The 23185-nt window shown below is 44.6% G+C and overlaps 1 protein-coding gene across 2 annotated transcripts; it reads right to left on the bottom strand.

Annotated features, from left to right (window-relative positions):
- Positions 1-334: 334 nt before the first annotated feature.
- On the bottom strand, positions 335-22710 carry ST3GAL5 (ST3 beta-galactoside alpha-2,3-sialyltransferase 5). 2 transcript variants are annotated; one of them, XM_072336298.1, is made up of 7 exons: positions 22544-22710; positions 11539-11650; positions 10469-10583; positions 8077-8420; positions 6678-6864; positions 4660-4818; positions 335-3008 (listed from the first exon to the last, which is right to left on the bottom strand). In XM_072336298.1, the coding sequence occupies exons 1-7, from the start codon at positions 22578-22580 to the stop codon at positions 2745-2747; spliced, it is 1218 nt and encodes a 405-aa protein (XP_072192399.1). In that variant the 5' UTR covers positions 22581-22710; the 3' UTR covers positions 335-2744. The 2 variants fall into 2 exon arrangements, with proteins under 2 accessions (XP_072192399.1, XP_072192400.1); XM_072336299.1 differs by having other exon boundaries at positions 11529-11650; positions 22544-22699.
- Between the last annotated feature and the right edge of the window lie 475 nt (positions 22711-23185).

Genomic DNA, 23185 nt, shown 5'->3' with positions numbered 1-23185 from the left:
GGACCTAGCGAAAATAAGCACAGTGTTCATGTCTTGGCAATTCTCTAGGACGTGGTATTCTGAATGTATTGACAGGGGGAAAGAAAAAGGCTTCAGAGATGTTAAATATCTTCAAAACACTTTCAGAATTGTTCAGTCCTAATGTGGTGAATTTCTGTTTAACTCAGCAGTAGGACTGCAGTATAACAACGCCAGCACATGCGACCACTCCGAAGTCAAGGGAGGAAAGAGTTGAAACTATGGGATCACAGCACAGCTTTCAACTGGATGCACAGAGCACACAACGTCCTTCATAAATGAGGCAGAACAAATGGCAAACGGTGAGACGGATAAATAGAAAGTGGTTTCATCAGTTTATTGCTTTTTGCAACATGAACTCTGCTGCCATTTGATGTACGGTTGAGCCCACGAAGGAATACCCAACACTGCACATACACTACAATGGAGGACAATGTTTTATCACAAGCTACAAAACCGGTGGTGGAAAAAAAAAAAAAGAAACCCTAACCCCATATCAACATAATTTAAGAACCTGACAATAAATACGACATCTCCAAAAAGCTACTGGCATTCACATTAATCAACCGATTCCTTTTCAACTTCCTGATTAAAGCAGAGTGGTAAGGGATCAAGTGCTCCGAAACACATCATTGGGTGTATTCAGGACATCCTCCCAACGCACACGTTCTGAACATCATTATTTCACTAATAACCAAATGGAATTAACAAACTCTGTTGCTAGTTTAAATACCGAGAGAAAATAATTAGCACGTTTCAATATATTAACTAAAAGACCATCTGTATAAAACTCTTCAAACATGACATAGCTTTAAATTAAACACTATAATTATTATACTTACAGGAAAACAAGCTAGAAATTTATTGCTAGCACAAAAATCAATGTGTTTTGAGGAGGAGAAGTTAGATTAACATTATTGCTATGAACGCAAACAGTTCCAGAGACAAGAATCTGATTCTGGTATTTCCTTATCATCCACGACTGGCTTTCAAGGACACAGATGGGACCAAGGAAAGTTATGGTCCACAACTTCTTATCCAGAATTCGGTTTTATGATCACATGATATTTTATTGCCTTTCTGTGTAACAGCCAGAATCCGTCTGCTGCTTCTGTGTCTCACCGTTATCATTCATTAGATCTCCTCACCAGGGAAAAAAATAACCATGAAACAAAACAACAACTACCATAATCTTACTTTCCCTCATTAGACACTGGAATACTTGAATCTCTATATCGTGTTTACCTCAGCCCATAATAAGAAGTAAAAAATAAATGTGGGAATGTTCATGATGTGGAGTCCATGACTCTAAACAATGTTCCTAGGCCAACCATTAATCGATTTGCTAACAAGCTTCCCCCCAAAAAAATCATTTTTCACATGCTGCAGGCTGACTAACAACACTCAGTGCAAACAGCCCTACCTTCTACTCTACCAATTCCAAAGCTAACAACTACACCTGTGTGCAGGTCTGCGCAGTCCAGTTCCTTTGCAATGCCCTGATTTCCAGTCACAACGGTATATGTTCACATAGGTTGGGCTTTTGGTTTTCAAGAAGAGTGCTGCTTTCAGCAGGCATTTATCTTCTTACTAGGTCATATCCTTTCTCAGTATGATTTTGTGGTTTTCTTACACACACTCAGCCAGCTGCTGACTTAAAAGCTTATCCAGGATAATCCCAACCTCTCCCTTCAATTTGAACAGTCGACACGACAGTTTGTAATAGCTCACATTGATGATAACCCTGAACGTAACAATAGCCATAATTAATTGCTGAAGGATTCTAAAGTAAACCAAGATAAATTTTAGCCTAGTCACAGATTCTATTATTGCTAAATAGAAGGTTTAGACAAACCAATGTGTTACAGACTGAGAGCTTCTCAAGTCACACTAGAAATGAAGAGGCCAGATTCTGTATTAATGCCGCTTCTTTACCTGGAGTAGCTGAACTCTGCTGCAAATCAACTGTTTAGAAACATTCGTCTGGGTCTGCAGGAATGGCCTGAAGGGAGGACTGGGCTCAGGTGACAGCCTCCTACAGGTTACACCATTTTACAGCATGCCTTGGGGTCCAAACGTGCCTCATGAAAAAGCAGGGTTCTAACCCCAAGCATGACAGCACCAAGGATTCCAACATCAAGTGTGAACACAGAAGTACAGACTAGTCACTTTTTGCCACAACAGCTCCTTTCCCTTCACCTCCACTCCCACATTCCTCCTGCAAAAAAATACTAGCGCAGAAACAAAATAATATAAATGTTTGAGGGAGAAACACAATGGTCGAGTTGTGAGAAGCGAGACTTGAAATACATACACCTTTCTTTTCACGGCATGCATGAAAAGGAGTCATACACCATGAACTGGATCCACAAAGACAGTAGTTCAATGGGAAATAAATCTTCTATGCTGTCAGACAATTCAGGCTAGCATTGTGCGCACCATATACATACGGAAACAAAATCTCTGCTTTTCTTCTGACAACTTAAAACATTCGGTATCTCCAATGGATCTCTTTCAACGCCGAGCTGTATTTACAGTTGTCCACAAAAACGTGCAAAGTAAAAATCGGGCATGAAAATAAATTTAAAAGTCCAACAAATTGAACTTGACATTATAAAAAAAAAAAGACAGCAGAGATTCCAAGTCCATTTTATATACGCTTTAAAGGTTGTTCCAACAAAACTTCCGGGAATTTAACAAATTCAGACCATGCTGCACTTCAGTCACTAGCTGTCTTTGTTGCAGAATTCACAATGTATTCCACCAGTGAGGTCTTTTATGACTTTTTCTTTGACCAGTTTTTGCAGTAATTTTGTTTCACCTGTGACATTGTGCATCGTTTGTCTGTTCATGGCAGCCATGCAGAGGTTGTTGTAATAGTGCAAAGGTGTGCTGGGCTGGTCGAGGTCATATCCAAATCCTGCTATGCTTACTTCATCACATAGGTGCGTGGCCAGAACCACTGCCATGACCCCAATTGTGGGTACGTTCTAAGAAGGGGAAAAAAAAAAAGAAGTCTGTTGAATTCAAATGGCTTCAAGTATTTTCTTTTGACAGCTTTACAACACTTCACAGCATTTAATGGATCCGCCTATTTCCTCGCTTGAAAATTAAATCAGTCAAAAATTAAATCCATCACTTTAAACTAAATCTCAGGTCAAGGATCTAAACTAAAGATTTCAATATTAATACAACTTGAGTATTTGCCCTTCATAATACTTTTGGCTTTCGACACTACATTTGCTCTTGTGAACTGAGGACAAGATGCTTCATTACTGTGTATTTTGACTGCAAGTGAACCCTTGTTCCAAATACTCCAACAACCCCTGACATGCAGTCAGACTTGGCATTCCTTCATAGATGTTTGCTTCAGCCTTGGACAAGAAGCACTCTGACAGGATTCTTAGAAACCCACTTCTCACTGAAGGTGAGAACACCAAACCATGCACAGTCTCCTTGTATCCTTACATTATTTGTTTGAAGAAATACTTTGAGATCTGAAGATCCTTCAGAACACCTCTGTGATCTGTTGGCAATAACTGCTTTCACGCAAGGTAAAAAGGCAATGGTTCTTCAGTACTTCTCATAACTCAAGAGAACTGCTGACACAGTTTGACAAATAATTAAAATTTAACAAAAAATGCAGTGTTTAATTAAATCGGGCAATTCATCGCTCCATACCATTGCTAAAGCTAAGGCTACTGAGGGAGGATACACCCATCAGCTGCTACTGAGCACCAAAGCGCACACATAGAAACTCCCATAGTGCAAAGAACCTGCCAGTGGGAAGCCTGCTTTTTAATTCTCCTGTTTCCATACTCGTCCTGCTTCTCCCACAGCTGGAAACATACCTGTCCATAGCTGACCTCTGGCCTGACTTAACAGGGCTGCTCTTAACACACTCCTCAGTCAAGTGTATGCTTTGAATATTTAACAGTAGTCACAATGATGCGTCAGTGAACACACTGCACTGGAATGAATTTACGTCTTACTGTATCTGAAAGCTTTGTACAACAAACCATCTCCTCTCATCACAGGTACAGCACCTTATCTGTAAGGAGCGGCTGAGGGAACTGGGATTGTTCAGCCTGGAGAAGAGGAGGCTCAGGGGAGACCTTATAGCTCTCTATAACTTCCTGAAGGGAGGGTGTGGTGAGCCGGGGGTTGGCCTCTTCTCTCGTGTAGACAGTGATAGAACTAGAGGGAATGGTTTCAAGCTGCGACAGGGGAGGTTCAGGCTGGACATTAGGAAGTATTTCTTCTCAGAAAGGGTAGTCAGGCATTGGAATGCACTGCCCAGGGAGGTGGTAGAGTCACCGACCATGGGAGTGTTCAAGAAACGTTTGGATGTTGCATTGAGGACTATGGTTTAGCTGGGAAGTATTGGTAACGGTTGGACTAGATGATCTTCTAGGTCTTTTCCAACCTGAAAATTTCTGTGATTCTGTGATCTTTAAAAAGTGAGCTGAAATCCTCATTTGATTTTACACAAATGAAAATACAAGTCTTCTGAGAAAGCTCATTTCCCTATTCCTTCATACCAGTGCTGGCATTTCGTAAAGCAATTCTAAAAGAAGAACCATTTTTCAGTTTATTACAGTCTCTTATACAGTTTCTTCTTCCTAAAATGAAACTTCTTACCTTATCCCAACCCCAGAATATCGATCGAGGTTTGGGGAATTCCAGGATGTCCAGAGCCGTCTCTTTAACAATGACTGGATTGAGAATCCGAAATTGTTTTGATGTAAAAGGAATTTTCTTGGCGACTTCCTTCCAAAAGAAAAGTCGTATCCACAGAGACTAAGATAAAGAAACAAATACATAGTTAGCCCAACAGAACCTCTGGCACTATTCAAGTGTATCAGACAAGAGTTAGAGAAGTCATCACCCATAAAGACAAATTCAGGCTCAGGAAGAGCAGTTAGCTGCTCAAGTGACTGACCTGTCTGAGAGAAAACCTTCTAAGTGTTTGGAATTGAGAGAGGGCAGAAGGCAAAAAGTCTGCTTGTTTTAGTATCTGCCTGCACTGTGAATTTCACCAGTCTACGTATCCACCACCACCACCTCCAGGAGCTTTGGACCAGCACAACAGGACTGCAGCAGCATTTGAAGAAATGAGAAAGGGAATCGGTTTTCTACAAACATTAACCAGGGCATTTTGAAGTAAGCCCTGGTCTTAAAACAATTGCTGAGGCTTTGAAGCGAGCAGCTGTTGTTTGACAGCAGCCACCAGTGATAAATGTACCACTTCAGAAAAGGATTTACATTAGACTCAGCAAACTCAATTCTGATCTTGTGCCATTCGCAGTCAATTAGATGCAAAAAGCAATACCAGATCAGGATAATTTACAAATCTTTCCCAACAATGTGTAACAATAAAGGAATTATAAAACTGGTAGAGCTGCAATGTAGGTCTGTATTGTTTTAAACAGGCTTTTCTGCTCTAAGGTGCAACTCCACAGCAGCTTAAACCAGTACCGCGTGTTGTTTGCTGCAGCCCCATCTTCCTGCCTGTTCACTGAGCACCAGTGCCTGCACAGAAGGCTGATCCAACTGAAAGCTCAATACTTGAAACAGTAAATGAAGACATTCCGTTTACAGACCAGTTCCCAAAACCAGCTCTCTGTAACAGCAAAAACAACAGAGCAAGGAAAAAAGTGGGAATGCTCAGGCACAGGGACAGAGAAGAACCACAGCAATCTGGTCTTGAACTGATGTAAACTGCTGCAGAGCCACATTCCCTTATGCTCCTTTTCAACATCAATACATTTTGTTTAATCATCCGTAGCACACGAACAATGAGAGGGAAAAGGCTTGGGAAAAGAATGGGACCAACAGGACAGATCAACATTGTCCTGTCCTGGCTTTGAAATAAGAAAAATTAGGCAGTAGAAGTTCTTAAAACCACCCCAGTTCATACATTCAAGAGCATCTCCTCTTAACAAAACATATACAGAGTATTCCAAACAAGGCAATATCCCTGCACGCCCTCACTAAAGCAATAGTAGAGGGTCATAATCAGTATCACAGCTCTTTCATATGCTTTTACATTGCAAAATTAAATGTATATTAGCACACATCACACAGAACTACTGGTTCTGAAGTAGTAAAAAAACGACTAGTTTAAAGAGTCAGGAAACACGGAACCCTCCTATTGGTTCATTAGAGGTCTGTGCACTTCATTTAGTGAGAAATAAGTGACTTCTTAATCAGGAACCAGAGGTAAATGTGAATTAATGACTGCAATATAACGTGTGCCCACCACTGCAGCTGCACAGTCAGTGGTTTAATAAAAAAACAAGACCGGTATCCAAAAATCTCATTTCTACTTCAGGTTCTGCAGACTTGAACATGTCACTTAAAGCTAATGTGAAATGAGCTCTACTTTATTAAGCTCTCAGTATGTCACGTAGCTCAGTGCCTGTAATCTACCGATATCTGCAGGAAAAAGGAAGTCACTGTCAGCACGAGGCTGACTGCTGTTATCAACTGTAACTAGGAGAGAGAGGAAAAAAAAGCAAAACCACCAAACCCAAAGCTACATAATAGGTTCCCGATATAATAAACGAGGAAGTAATGCACCAGTAAACTTCTTAAGCATTAGAAAACAGCAAAGAAACAACAGAATCACAGTTACGTGATACTGTCACTGTACATACCAGCGTTTCATTCTTGACCATTGCTTGAAGCCAATTGAAATCAACACTTTTAAAGAGGACAGCCACGAACAAACTAGAAGGGGGATACTCATGCTCAGAAAGTGGAGCTCCTTCTGGGTAAGTCATCCTCATAGTAGTTTTGTTACCAACGTGATCTGTGTATCCTTGAACTGGTGCATCATTTAACCTATAAAAACACATAGATAGGAAGCGTAGTTAATAAGTACAGAGTACAGTCACATTAAAACATCAGACTCTAAGCAAAGAACGCATCTTTGGCCCACAGATTTCTTATCAGAGCAGAATACAGTGTTTTCTCAGTATCTCCGTGTTCCTCACTTCATGCACTCATCCACTCCTTATCTTTGAGATGATGCCAGTTCTATTTCTGGAGCAGCTGGCAAAAGTACAAAACTTCAAAAGGAAGAGCTTGAATAGAAAAGCAACTGAAACCAGCACTGCAGAATTTCACATTCTTTGCGTTGTGCCAATTCCATTTTAAAAGAGAAAAACACACAGGCAGTTTCCTGCACAACTGTTTGCACACACACACATGAGCATTACACATAGAAAAGGCATTTGGATTATCCCTTCTCTCCACCGTACAGGTCAGTGCAGCACATCCTGTGGGCTCACATTGTTCCAGCTCACCAAAATTTAGGAAGCTGGCACCCTGCTTGTAAGAACAGCATCACCCAGCTCCGTCAGTTCTGTGGAACACTGAAAACCCTACAATCTTTTCCTTATCAACAGGAAAAGTCGACTTCATGCTGCCAACCCTAACCTCATAGCACAGTTAATGCAAACTCTCTGCCCGCTCCATGCAATGACTTGCTCACCTCTGTACAACAGACACTGACTCAGTGCACCAACTCTTCCCTTTGAACAAGGAAGAAGCCTTACTTCACAGAGCTACTCATGAACGTGCTTGTATTGAATCTGTGGTGTTACATGACTCAAATTACAAAGAAGAAGAGTTCAAACAGCAACACTCAGAACACATGAACTCAAATCATATTCTGGACATTAGCAAATATGGTAACTGTAGAAACCACAGATCCCAACCAGGAAAAGGGGGAAGATGGAAATGAATCTTACAGGCTACCTGAAAAAGTTTAAATACATGAATGGATAAAAACAAGGATGCCTATTTGTCTAGGATCTCATTGGTTGCCGCCTCAATTCTGCCCACGTTTTCTGTTATCTGAAGTCCACAAATAATCACATGGAATGTAAACACAACATTGGATTTCTACCCATTCACAAACACATTTCACAAAAGCACTTTCAGAAGTAGTCTGAAAAGTTGCACTAGAAGTTGGAGACGTTTCCCCCTCGAAAACAAACACACAGGCTAATAAAGTCAAGTCACTTCAATCTTTAAATAGAATACACATACCTTATAACAATGTCATACTGATTCAGTAAGTGACCTAGCTCTGATCCATACAGAATTCCACCGCTGCCAATAACAACACAACGCTTACAGTGTTTTGACTTCAAATCCTCCGGCAAATCATGCTCTGGTAAGAGTTCCAGAAGATTTTTAAGCTTATGAAAGAACCTGTGGAATCCAAAGGGAGGTCCGTATTTAAATAAAGCTTCATCATCATCTATATTTTTTCCTACAAAGGGAGGTATGTCCATGCTGTATTTCTCTGCAAATAACTTTCCCATTGCTTTTTTCACATACGAAGGTCGGCACTGTTCCTGCAGCACAGCACTGGCATATTGTTGTGCTCTCTGAAAGAAAACACGTGCAATTTCAGTCTCAGGAATGGGAGAAAAACACAATGCAACCCACCAGCAGTTAAGCAAACAGAGTTTCATAAACAGAACTTAAGCTTGGAAGCACAAGGCACTTTAAAGCAGTCTCTAAATAACAAGCAGCTCGGGGTGAAAACCTGCAAGTGAATGAGATGACTGGACAGGGACTACCTGGATAGGAGCTTTTCTGAAGTCAGTAAAAGAGGTAAGTAAAAACTGTACTTTCTTCAAGAGAGATCTCCCCTAAGATCTGTTTGAGAGTTCTTGTTAATAACAATGTGAAATTACCCTCACCCATGCAATTCAGCAGCGAGACTGCAAGAGGAATTCTACTCCACTGCACAACTGTTGTGACCTGAATTCTGCTCGTCCTAAGCTTTCAGCAGAGACGCACCAGCTGGTTAGAAGCCCTGTCAAATGGCAGCCTGGATTTGCTTTACTAATCGAAATGAAGCAAGGCTGCTCCCCTGAGGTACCGCTGAAGTGGCTTTGCTAATGACTAAAACACAGCTTGAAGAGGAATGCAGAGTGGGGTAGTTTTAGGTCTTCTTTCAAAACACAAATCACCAAAACAAAAAGGGCTGTGGTACCGAGTTACACAGAAAGCTTAAGCTGCAAGGGAAACTACGATTGAGCTGTCTCATTAAAGAAGTTAATCGGGCATAGTTTTCAAAACCATGCACTGGCAAAGCGTAGCATCTGAAGCAAAGAAGAAGAAAAAAAACAGCAAAGGCAATATTTTTATAGTCACTTAAAAATACATCCTTTAGCATGTCCTCTTCCCTGATGTAATTCTGCTTATCTTACATCCACTTTAATTCAAACTAAACAAACAAACACAAAAACAACCACCACCAATGAAACTACAGTCGCGAAAGTTGGGGGTGGGAGATGCAATCAGAAAAAGATGCAGATCTGTTGCTATCTCAGTTCCCCTTCTGCACTGTTAAGGAAAGGGAAGTGCATATCTGGGTGTGCAAAGAGCAGCATGGGAAGTAAGATGAGCATCATTTTGGGGGGGGGGTTGTGTTGTTGTGTTTTCTTAAAATAGATTAATCCACAGAACTATCTCTGCTGCAAAAGCCTCCGCAAGTCTAAGCGCTAACAATGTACTTCTTCCTGGGCACATCACAACGGACAGAGCAACTTCATACTGCTCTTCACCAGCATTTGCATCCTCAGAAGAGACTCTTTTTTAAGGCTGACAGCTAATAGCAATCACCAGCTGCTCCAAACAGTTTGCTGTTGGCCACTACCTAGCTAGACAAAAAAGCTGAGGGCTTCTGCTAGATTTAAATTGTCTCAGGGCTAAGACGTTCAAAAACAGAAAGATAACAACCCCAAGCTAAGTAATGCATTATAAAGAGCAACCAGGTCAAGTAGCAAAGGGAGAAAAACGTCAGGAAGAACCAAGAGAAACCTTTACTGATCTCTGTTACACGAGCTTAAAAGCCACATGCAAAACTGCACTGGAGGTATTTGCTATCTTTAACAAACAAATAAAGAGCTGCGCTCTCCTACACATTTGATCCAAAAACATGTGAGCATCTAAAAGGTAAAGCAGACTGGGGGAACTGGCTTAAGTGAACATAAACTTTTGGTTTAATGCGTCGGCTCTGGGCGGCTTATTTTTCATTTGAACAAATACGAGTTGGCACTGATGTAACAGAAAGGCAAACAGCGAGGAGAAGGGGAGAGAACTCCCCAAAACTGAGTGCCAGCAAAAGACTAATAGAAAACTGCTCTCCCTGGCAACTCTGGGGTATCTCCTTGCAGCCCCCTGCTCTGCTGCCGCTGCATGGAGCCAGCTGAGGAGCTGTGGCCTTGCCTGGGCTCTGGATCCCCATGCAGGAAGCCCGGCTGCAGCTGCCTTTCTGGCAAGCATGCAGGTCACTGCTCCACCACCAACCCAGAGAAATGAACATGCAGCAATCCTGTAACCCTTACGACTCTCATAGCGACTATTAATAACACTTTGTTTCAGCTAAGTAAAAAGACAAAACAAAAAAACCCAAGATACTGACCTTTACGCGATCAAAGTCCACATACGGTGTTTTTGTTCTGTCACATTCTTCAGGGTAAAAATGTAATTTGAGGATATAAAGGAAGCACCCTCCGATCACAAACAGTGCAAGAAGTCTAAAAGACAAACGGGTTTATGCAGGGGGTTAAGAGAGGGGAAAAAAAGAATCCCTTTTTTCTAGCAACTCACCAACAGCTAAATGAGTTTGGTTTTTAATTAAGACAATTGAAGATGAATATTTGCATTTGATTCAAACCAACAAGCCTAAGTCCTTCTTCTAGCAAGCTTTCACAACTCCCCCGAGCTGTGCACGGGGAAGTATGAAAACATACAGATTGCTTTGGTAAGAAAACCATTGCATGCTGACACTTCGACGTTATGAAGTTCTCTACCCACATTCGTGTATTTTAAATGCACCTCTGGTGGGCCAAACACTTCTCCTCACATACAGAAACCAAGAAATTACTTCTCTTTTCATACCATGAGGGAAATGCTATTTTAAAATATGTCTTTTCATGCAAGTTAAAAATAAAAAAGGAAAGAAACCTCAAATTGCAAAGTTTTCAGCTAAGAATCATCATTCACAAGCAACACCTCCAAATCACAGGCAGGCTAGAAAGCAACATTTAGATGCTCAAGTTTATACTAAGGAGCCCAATTTGATTATTTCTTTTCTTCTTCTGCAGGTTGTGGGGATACAACCTTTGAAACTGAGCGCTATAAGCTATCTGTGGTTTTGATCTACTCATTTCTCATTGCTATGGAACCTCAGTGTCGATCTCCACTGCTGGCTCATTTCATGTCTAAACCAACTTGCAAAAATTAAACCCTAATTTGGTTAGATTGTGGTTCAGATATATAGTTTGAGCTTTATTATTGATTTTTGCTTTAAAACTTCATTAATTCCTATGGCTTCCTAAGGTACCCCAGCAGCAGCTGTGTTCTTAACCCTCCCTTCAGCTCCTGTGGCAATCCCATACCTTGATTTCTGCACCTTTTTTGTAACTTCCCAAGCTAGGGGAGAACAACTGCCTCTATATGACCATTGCAAAGACACTTACTTGCGAGTACCTTTTAAAAACCAGATTGGTCTTCTCATCTTCATGTGCAGCCACCTTACACCATTGCACAGGAGGCAAACAATCACTTTTCAGCTTTACAGAGTTGTCGTCACTCAGCATTGCTGGGAAAAGAAGACAAAAACATTTTATCACAACTTTTTTCTGAATGGACAAAATGTTCAGAGGACACTGAATGGCTGCTGATGGACTTTGTTTGCCAGCAAAGACTGCGATTCTTACTTACCATGATTATCGTGTCAGAAATACCAAATCCCTCCTGACTGTCTTATGATCAAGCCCATGCTCGTTTTAGATGCCCTGACAGGAAATGACTCTAAGAATACAAAAATGTTTCCATGTATAGGTCTTTGTACTCTTCACAAGCCAATAACTGCAACTACCCCAGTTACTATCAAACACTCGTGTCTCATCCTGGCCAAACACCATTCTGTTTATCCACTCAGTATCCTAAGTGTACTACAGTACACTGCAGCCCCTGCAATGTGGTCAATAACATTAGAGCAAGTGCCAAAATAGACACACACAAGCTGTGCCTGCAGGGCAACACAGCCAAGAGGTTGGGCTCTGCGAGCCCAACGGGAGGTCAAAACACTCCCACACAGATGAGTGGGATACACATCACTAGCTAGCCAGATGCAATCTTGCCACTTTGCAGGCAACAGTTTGCAAGGACCCACAAGCTTCTATCAGCATGCTGCAGCTCTTATGTCCAGAGCTCCCTTTGATCAGCCAACCGCAGAAGGCACAGCGTGGTCCTCCACAACGGAGGAGCTCTGCCCTACTTGTTCCAGTTCATCTCAGCCCTTGGCCCTCGCTGCTCTCCAGTGTCAAGATGCTCACACTCCTGCTCTCTTGCCAAGAGCTATTACAAGAAAGTTAATAATAATAACTGTCACTTTGAACCGCTGTCCATTTGAGCAACCAACCGCTGTTCTTACACATGAGAACGAAAGAGCTGATGAGGCAGATGGGCTCTCTCCCTCCAGTTCTCAAATCCAGCCCATGGAAATCTCAGGGACACTAATTCAGAAGATGACACAAGGCCTCCTTCTCTTTGTGCAGCCACAAGCAGTTGTAACAAGGCAGAGGTCAACGCCATCATCCTCCATCCTTTGAATAACACCCAATAGTGTAATGACAGTTTCTAGAGCCACCTCCAAGCAGCCACATTGTCATCTACAAAACACAGGAAGGCAAAAAAGCCCAAACAACTTGTGCTTTTTTTTTGCCAGCAGGAAGCTTTACCAATCGCTTCAATCATAGCAACATCAAAGCAACCAAGTTAGCCGAGAACCTCCAAATACTCACCGGGCTGCATTTATTTAATTGCACGGCCTCTCTTGAGACATCACACCCATGAGAAGCCCTTTGTAACAAAGCAGCAATACCTTACTCAACACTTTTAGTAGGTCTGAAAGCACTGTACAAACAGAGGTCATTATGCTTGCCTCCGGATAAGGTAAACTAAAACCTAAGGTGTAAACAACAGCCAAAGTCCCCCAGAACGCAAACAGTTAAGCTGGAAATCCAACCCAGCTTCAAGTTCCCACACCAACTGCCAGGACACACGCAGCAGGTCTCAGGGAAGCTACCAAGCCTTACAAGCTCATCATTCCTTCAGAGCAATATCTTGTCTTTATTGGCTGCATCTGCGTTACCGACCAAGAATAGCACCAAGGAGCAAAAATGGGTTTCGATACTACCACCGCCCCAGTCACCCACATTACAAGCCTGTTTTGCTCTCACCTAAGACTTGCAGCAAACCCAAACACATCTACATGGGTAAAGAACTAGCACGCTTCAGGAAAACATGCTCCAGCAGCCACAACCTCAAGCAAGTACGGATCACTGAGTTGAACTGCTCTACCTTGAGATGTCCAGCACCACCCCGACAGCACCTGCACCATCCCCTCATGCTCCAAGACATGACGCACACCTTTCCTGCCACGCCGTGCACAGAAGACAACTAAGCACCCCCCACCACTGCTTGAGACCCAGCATCTTTATACCCACATGTCTCAGAGGTGGCAGCTGTCACACGGAGATCATGGTGCCCGGGTGCAGCCTCAGCTCGTGGGGCTGGCCGATACGGTCTCGCACAGCATACAAAGCAAGCAGAGCACGCTGGAGAACAACACAGAAAATAAAGAGAGGCTTGCAGAACATGTGCAAAGTCCAGGATTGCTCCACGCACTGCGGATAGTACACGTAGCCAGGTCACCTCGGAGACTGGCTCTGACTAGCACGAGCAAGGGGCACTCAGCACTGTTTGACAAGAGGGAAGAGGATCATTCCCTGATACGGATGGCTTTACTACACGGATGCGATCACCCGGTGCAGCGTATGGCCAAGTTGTGATGCACAATGGAACAATCAGCACATCCATCTCTTCCGCGGGTCTTTCTACGCACACTTGGGGCAAAGGATAGAACAGATCCTCTCTTTGAAAAAGAAAAAAGGCTGATTGATAAAACAAAACAAAAAAACAAAAAACAGGAGATAAGCTTCAGCAGTTTTCCCTAAAGAAGAATGCAGGTGATAATTATCTCTCAGGTAAACAATACAAGGAGGTAATTTGACGGCGGTCTACAGAACATAGATCAGAGACATTTCTGCATTGAAAGGGAAACAATCAAACTAGGTATCAAAGGATCCTGACGCGAAGAAATTACTGCAGTGACACACCAAGTCATGCAGTGAGTTCTGGCCCTGCTAACACCCAGATTTACAAAAGAATACGCTCCGCACCGAGCGCACGTTTGAATCAAATCCATGTCGTTTTATGGCTTGAGTTACAAGGGTACAAGGAAGAACCTTGCTGCCCTTGCATTGTTCAGAGCAGGTTTTCATTTGTTTGCCAATTAGCCTGTCCTATTCTAGGGCCCAAGTTTCAATCTGACAGAAGGCTTCACTGGTGAAAGCCTGCCCAACACGCATAAAGCTTTATACTGCTAAACAGCAACAAAATGACGCGGCCTCTGAAGGATAAACCATGAAAGAGCAGCCTGCAAACAGCCAGCTCTTAGTAACTTCCAAGGATGAGAACTTCCAACTACAGAACTGGAGACTGTGATCCCACAAAAGACACGTTTTTCATGAAGCCTTTCAAAACAAAGGCAGGACTGTGGAGATCTGAAAGGAAAGGAAGCAGAGAGGAGGAGAGCGATGAGGACAGAAGGAGATTAGCAAGGAATGCAAGCCTGAAATAGCCAGGTACTAGAGCAGTACGTTTTCCCTGCTTCTAAGCAACACAAATTCCAGCCATCCCCAAACAGTTGCTTTACTCATCCTAGTTGTGCAGAAAGCAAGCCAGCTTACTGAACGTAGAAAAACAGGACTGGATCAATCAGCTCAGCACATTCTTTCATAGAATCATAGAATGGCCTGAGTTGAAAAGGACCACAATTATCATCGGGTTTCAACCCCCTGCTGTGTGCAGGGTCACCAACCACCAGAACAGGCTGCCCAGAGCCACATCCAGCCTGGCTTAGAATGCCTGCACGGATGGGGCATCCACAGCCTCCTTGGGCAACCTGCTCAGTGTATCACCACCCTCTGGGTGAAAAACTTCTTCCTAAAATTCCTTTAAATTCTTTTAAGATGTTTTGGACGTTGATCCTGCACTCTTAACTAAGTCAATAAACATCTCCCACTCACTGGTACGGCAGAGGAGTGCAAGGCAGTAACAAGCACTTGGAAAGGCATCTCTATCGGCGTCCTGCTGAGCCCCAAGAGGTCTGAACTTAGAGAGCAGCAGCAACAAAACCAAGCACAGACACAGCGCAGTGCACGTACCCACATTTTGTTGTTGCATACAATCACCACTGTGCCCTTTCAGAAAGGAGCAGCTATGGTTGCTCAGAGAGTCATTAACGCAAATGTCCCAATTTGCGTACAAAAGACGTCTCAGTAGTAATGCTGTATTACAATCACATTTTGCATTGATATTTCTATAGCTACTCATTGTGGTGTAATTAGCGAGGACTCCGGGGACTTAAATTTGCTATTCATCTACTGAACTTAAGCGATCTCTGTAAAGCTGCTGTGAAAGCAGAATTGGCCATCAGCAGGAATGCACTCCAAAGCTTTTTGTGGTGTTATTCTTTTCACCGTAATTTACATTTGTCTCCCTGTTATTCTCGAGCAGGCGAGATTTCATCACTTCGAGTATTTCAGAAGCAATTAATTGTAGGACTTCTCAGCCTTCTTCTGCGGGAATGCTACCAAACAAAGCTCAGCACATGTCAAGCTGTTGCACGACCACTGCCGCACCCTGAGAAATTACTCTCAGCACTCGGATAAACCCACAAGCAAAGACAAGGGCTCTTAGCCCCTGTTGTTTCAGCACTACTAGTCATGGAAGCAGAACCAGAGCAGCCTGCAAGGAAGGGCAGGAGGAGACTAACTCCATCCATCACCATCCACTCATTCATGACCAGAACTACAACCCCATGCAGGGGGTGCTGTTTCCACTTACCTCCCTCTCCCTGTCAATCCAAGGACATTCCAGTCTCCCAGCACACCGAGGCTCAGTTAGCAGCCTCTAGGGCTGAGCTCAGCATTACTGCAATGGCAGCTACTTATCCAAAACAACCATCTCTGTGAAGGCAAGAACTGGAGCCACAGCGCTACTGCTAGGAGGCAGCTCTATTCATACCAGAGTGCATCCAACCAATCCCAGCAAACACCTGCACGTGGACAAGAGAATTTACAGAACTGAAAGGGACCCCACAGGGATGATCGAGACCAACCCAGCTTCACCTGAACCCATGAGGAAGCTGCCCCATGCAAGCCAATGCTGAAAGCCCAGCAGGACAGGAGCTGTCCATGGCATCCAGCACAACATGAAGCACACCTGACTCTACCAAGAGTTGAGAAAACCAACTAACATTCTCTCTGGTGGTACGCTGGGAAGTGGTAGGAACTGCCAGCTCCGTGAGTCAACCAGGAGCATCCAGGCAACCAGGCCACCTCAAGACCGCAAGGCATGACCCAGCTTTTGGAGCACACGGAAAGCAATCAGGGAGCTTGCAGTATAAAGTCCATAGAGACTGAAAGACACACCTTTATCAAGCAATTACTAGGCAAGAGCAATAGAGCTTGAACAGGCAGTAAAACAGATGGTGACACTAACACAAAGTACATTCTCCTTGCACGTCCCCCTCCTCTAAATCAGGCTGTCAAATAACTTTACTTCAAGAAAACAAATGGCAAAAATTAAGCACCAACACCAACCAGATCGTGAGCACTTGGTCAAAATTTTGCCCATGAGAAATGTTGTCATTACTGACCAAACTGATGATACTATATCCATCTCGAAAGCTTCAAAATCAGAGAGCAATGTTTTCAACTGCATGTTATCAAGTTGGGTAACAAGAGGAAAAGTAGTTGGGTTGAAATTTGTAGTTGAATTTTGTTCGCTACCGCAGTACGGAAAACCACAGGGATCACAGAAGTAAAGCAAAGAGTAAAGCTAAGAATTAAAGCAAACCAACAAAGAAGAGGTGGAAATAGTTATCTAAGTGGTAGTTCTTGCGGTGTGCACCTGTTAAAACACAGACTCTTGGGGGGAGAAGAACTTAAAAAGAAAAGAAGATGAAGGAGTTAACAGATTCATTAAGAAACCAACTCAGAAACCTTATGAAACTCTCACAGCTCCATTCCACGTCCTCAAATCCCGCTGCTCCCTGCTACGAGGCGCTGGCATTTGCAACATGCTTTCTCTCCCGAGGCTCCTAAGCCAACCCACGATGCCTTCAGATCCTTCCTACACTTCCAGATTTCACCCTCGCTTCACTGGAAAGATTAAACCATAAGAGTTCTGCAAATGATCTCTGTTCCATTTTCAAGAAATCATAATAAACAATCATTTCTTTTAATCAACAAGCCCCTTTCCAGTATCCAGGGAGAGCAAAAGCAGTAATACAAAGAATAAAAACATGGGAGCTAAAGATAGCTGCTTGTGCTACTCGCTGCACAGGGAGGACTCAGCAGCTGCAAGCGCTGTGTGGTCAAACCGTCAACTTACAATCGCGCTCAAGTAGAGGCATTCTTATCCTTCCAAAACACGGGGTCCTTCTTAGATACAAAACCAGTTTTGAAAGAAACTCTTCACATGAATTTCAAGAACCTGTTATTAGACAAACAACTGGCTTGGAACGGCATTTGAGCGTCCTCTCCAGCAACAGACACTCAAAAACTGCACCACAGTGAAGGACTGTCTTCCTTTCCAACGCATCTGCTGCTCTGAATCCTGACTTCCAGGCCAGATTTTAAACACGGGTTTTAAGGACCAATTGAAAAGCCAATTGAAAAATTGCCCAGATGTTGAAATTGGATCGCAGACCTACACAATGAAAGGAAAAATCCTTTTATCTGAATGGGCCCACTTGACCAGAGTAACAAAATACACAGGAAAGAGTGGGAAACAAGAAGAAACAGGAAAGAGTGGGAAAGGAAAAAGAAACATACAGTTTATTCCAAAGGAATTGCTCCTGACTGAGGAAATCTCTTTCTGTAACACAAACTGAAACATCCTCTAAGAATCATAGAATGGCCTGGGTTGAAAAGGACCACAATGATCATCCAGTTCCAACCCCCTGCTATGTGCAGGGTCACCAACCAGCAGACCAGGCTGCCCAGAGCCACATCCAGCCTGGCCTTGAATGGCTGCAGGGATGGGGCATCCACAGCCTCCTTGGGCAACATGTTCCAGTGCGTCACCACCCTCTGTGTGAAAATCTTCCTCCTAAGATCTAATCTAAACCTCCCCTATATCAGTTTAAAGCCATTTCCCCTTGTCCTATCGCTATCCACCCTCATAAACAGCCATACCCCTCCTGTTGATATGCTACTCCCTTCAAGTACTGGAAGGTCACAATGAGGTCTCTTTGGAGCCTTCTCCAAGCTAAACAATCCCAGTTCCCTCAACCTTTCCTCACAGGAGAGGTGCTCCAGCCCTCTGACCATCTTAGCGGTCCTCCTCTGGACCTGTTCTAAGAGCTTCACATCAACTTGTGCTGTGGGCCCCAGCCCTGGACACAGTACTGCAGATGGGACCTGGGATCTTCCCTCAATGGCCAACAATGATCCCTGAGAACTAGACGCAGGAGGAGATATTCCTGAGATATTTCAGATTGGAGGCGGGCTTATCAGGGTTGCGCAGAAACATGAAACCTTTGGGTTACAGCAGCGTTGGGCGTTCATCCTCTAGGAATTCGTTCATCATCATCCTACCACTTCTTAGAAGAAATGGCCCCCTGACATGACAGGAGGCTGTAGGAGCAGGTGCAGATCAGACTGCAGCTTCTCAACAGGGAAGAAAAAAAAAGCTGCAACTGAAGTTAAAAATTAAGAGACTTTTGTCAATTATTTCCCCTGTAGCCGCTTTAACCGCAGTAAAGTTGGCACTTTAGCACAGATGTTGGATACAGCTTGTCTGGATTCATCTATTTAGTTCCTATTACTATCGAATGAAAAACAAGCCCTTGACAGAGATGCTGCTTCTGACCAACAGCAGAGTCTGCTGCTTCAGCTGATTTAATAAAGGCAGCAGAAACAATACTTCCTTGATGGCAAAAAGTTTAGCCTATAATATGGTTTATAAGCACCCGCAACAGGACATTTAATTACATCCCTGTCGTGCGTCTCACCAAATGAACTGTAACTGGTAAGGCTTTTTAATCAAACGGTAAGATGTAAAAACCGAGGTTCCTTGTACAACCTGCAATTCATTTAAGCCAAGATCCATCTTCTCGGAAAATGAGAGCGTGTAATGCTGAAAGGAGGAGCCCGTGGAACCATCAGAGCACTCAGCAAGATGCTCTCAAAGGTACCGGCACGTTTGCAGTCAAAAGTTATTTTGGCTGAAGCCACAAAAACCAGCAAGAAGCAACAGCAGTTTATTCTCTGTGCCTTACAGTGTCCTACTTTCATTTCTTCTGACTGTTTAATGGTGAACCCCACATCCTTATTAAAGCATCAACGACCAATTAACTCATGAAATCATTAATAACCTTGCTGTAATCATCGTGTCCATTTGCCCGGTCTTTCCATCAGGGAAGGATATCCATAGCTAAGCTTTGCTCTCAACCTTGGGTCATCCTGATCCAGCGCACAACAATTCATTCCAGCCCAAATCTGCTGCAATTACTGCCATAATTAGAAATATTCAGAGCGTGACACCTCTTGAATTAATGCTTCCTTCCAGCATCACTACCAAGAAGCTGTTTGGACATTAACAGCTCCTGCTGAAATAACATTACAGGTGAAGGACTGGTTCTGTGTGAGGGTTCAGCATTCAAAATGGGGCTCACTCTCCACATGTGACTTCTGCCTTGGCACTCTCTGTGTTAGTCAAACCTCCCAAACTTTTCTAAGCTTGGCTATGAAACTTCTCTCAAGTTCTGCACGCTGAAGAACAGCAAACATCCCTAAGAGATAAACACAACTATCAGCTGAAGCAGGGAAACGTGCATGAAGAACCTGGTGCAAGTGCACCAGGCTGCGCTCAGAAGCCCTTCCTATGCACATCTCACACGCTCCTCTCCACAGCCTTCTCTCTGAACCACAAATTGTGCAGATGCAGAAGAGCTGCTCTGCAGAAGAGCTGCAGCTGCCAAGAGGGGAGGAAGAAAGCACAGTGTATCAGCACTGCACCCATCACAAGCTGGGTAAGTTCACGTAGCACAAGCTACATGAGCCCTTGCAAAGAAGCCAAAACAAATGAAATCCTTCCCCTTACATGGGAATTTTGAAGAATAAATCATCCCTAAGGAAATGGTCCGAAAAGACAGGGCATAGCATTCATCTTTACTGGGCTAAGGAAACATGCCAGCAGACTTACACAGCCAAGATGTTTCATATTACAACTGAATTATGCAGCAGAATAGCACGGAACAACTGGTAATTATGGAACAATGTTAATGGCACAGCAGCATTTTTACCACCGTATCATCTAACACTCCAAGAGACCATGGCGAAAGTCACACTTAAGCCTACGCAAGCAGAAGAGCCAATGCCAAAAGCATCCCTTGAAGAAAGGCTTAAAATTAATGGCACTATTGCAAACAAGGTTGCTACAATCAATTTCAGTGGTTAACTTCTGAAGTCAAGGCTTCGGGACAGAGTGCTGGTGGGATGGTGAATGAAGGGCTCAAGCACAGAGAGCTCAACTTGTTTAGTTCACCAAACAGGTTGCGAGTTTGTTCTTAAACACAAACACCAAAGACAAAAGCAAACAAACAAAAGGAGAATGTTACACACAGTCGTCATGGATAAATACAGGCTAGGAGCAAAAGATGCCTGAGCAGCATCAAAACAGCCTTCCCATAGGAGCAATGGAAACTGACAGCCTACACAAGCTTTAAGAAAGTCCTTAACAATTCATGAATAACCTTATGAGAGAGTTGTCTGCAGTGGGGAGATCTGTCATTGAGAAGTCCTCCATCCCAATCACTGCTGTGCAGCTTCAAAGCCCCTAACGCACCTTCTGCAGATGCTTTAACCTCTTGCACTTGAGTAAGCTTTGTCCAGTCTCACTTGTCCTTTGAAAACTACACGCTCACAAATCCGAAGCTCAGGATGAGCCTTGCTCAATAACTTCACCTTTAGCAAAGCATGAGACCTCCCGAAGCTTTCCAGCATTTCCTACATCAGCAAAACCACCAGCTCTCCAACTCCTGCAACCCTGCGGTGAGCTCAGCACCTTTCCACAGCTGTCAGAGACACGTAGAACAATACCAATTAAACATCTGTAGCCCACTTCCCTCATCAAAAGGAAGTTTCTGCTCTTGCACTTTATTTTCTTACATCCTGTCCCTCATTGCCAGCCAACTGTTGGGTTGATTTACTAACAGCCCATGCGAGGAAGGAAGGTCATTGCTTTCCTCAACACCCCAGGAAACCAAAGCCAAGGAAAACCCATTTCTCATCATCCAAAGGAAGCTGCCAATGTGCCAAACCCCTTGTGCTCTTCTGACCCTCCAATGAAACTCAGTGTGCTCAGAAGGGACCAGACGCTTCCTGGGGCTTGAACTGGAAAGGAGATAGGAGACAGCAAGCCAGCAGCAGTGAAATGGATGGAGCACCATATCTAAACAAGGAGCAGGACTCAATCCCCAGGGTTCCTTCCAACTCAGGGTGTTCCATGATTCCATGATACCAGGCGCTGTATCTGACCAGCCCCAGCATAAGGCAGACTTAGAAATACACATCTAGTAGAGATACACAAATACATATTCACATGGGAGCATTCGTCTCCACCAGTTGTATTCAGAACAAAAAGAAACGTGCCTCTGAACGTTAACATCCAAAGTCAGCAGAGGTTAACTGCTGACTTCCACATGGAAACATTAAGGCCGGAGAAGAGCTCTAAGATCATCCAGTCCAACCTCAGCCCATCCCCACCATCCACATCTCTCAGTGCCGCATCCACGTGGCTCTTCAACCCCTCCAGGGATGGTGACCCCGCGGCTCCCTGTGCTGTCTGTGCCGACCCATCACTGCTCTTTGGCAGAAGAACTTCTTCCTCACATCCAACCCCAAGGGCGCACTGATGAACATCTCCCTCCCGTTCCCATCACCGCCGACAGCTGTCAAACAAACCTCTCCCTTCCACCACCCCAATGTTTTGACCTTGTCCACCACAGCACAACGACACAACCCATCCAGGCACCCAAACTCGTCCTCCCAGACCAGCTCAGGAGATGGGAAGGTTTTGCCAGCGGCGGCAGCGCTAAAGTCATTCCTGCTTCGTCTCTATCGCCCGGGATACGCACCGGGGGAGGGGAGACGGCGGCTGCCACGTCCCGGCGGTGCAGGCAAAGCCCCCCGGCTCCTTCAGCCCGCAGGAAAAGAAAACAAGACCCAGCCTTATTCCCCTCACCAAACCCAGCCCCGCAGCCCCACACCGCCGCCTCCCCCCCCTCCTCCCCGCTCCCGTACCCGCCCCGCAGCGGCCTCCCCGAGCCCGGCCCTCTTTCTGTGCTCTCTACCTGCGCTGGGCTCGGCCCGGGCGCTTCGCCTCCGCATCGGGGCGGGCGGCCCCGCCGCAGGTAACGGCTCCGCGGGAGCTGAGCGGAGGCGGCGGGGGCAGCGGCGCGGCACGTGGCGGAGCGCAGCCAATGGCGGAGGGGCGGACGGAGGTGACAGGCGGCGGCGGGGCCTGCGCGCTGAGGGGCGCGCTGCGGAGACGGGGGAGCCCGCTGCCCTACGGGAGCGAGCCGAGCCGAGCCGAGCCGAGCCGAGCCGAGCCGAACCGAGCCGAGCCGAGCCGAGGGGAGCCCGCCGCCCTGAGGGCAGCCGTTCTCCACACGGTGCGCGCTCGCTCCGCCTCTTTTCTTTACCCCCCCCACCCCCTTTCCAAGCCCAAAATGCAGGTTTTTCGTTCTTTCTTGCAAAATAAACAAAGAAAGAAATGACATGTATCTATAGATCCCTCCGATGAGGGTTTTGGTGGTGCGGGCTGCCGCCCCGTTCTCCCCTTTGTCTCTCGCTTTTCTGCGCAATGCTTTCAGCCCTGTCTGTGACTGCGAGCCCCAGACGGGATCGAGATCTGCCACGACCATCACAAGGTCTTAATTCGTTTCGCCTCTCAGTCTCGGTGCCTTGAATGGAAGCTTACGGGGCTGCCCGCA

This window comes from Excalfactoria chinensis, chromosome 4 (assembly GCF_039878825.1).
Source record: "Excalfactoria chinensis isolate bCotChi1 chromosome 4, bCotChi1.hap2, whole genome shotgun sequence".
Lineage (NCBI taxonomy): Eukaryota > Metazoa > Chordata > Aves > Galliformes > Phasianidae > Excalfactoria > Excalfactoria chinensis.
The sequence above is the reverse complement of the archived record's forward strand: the minus strand, read 5'-3'. Positions and strand labels throughout refer to the sequence as shown.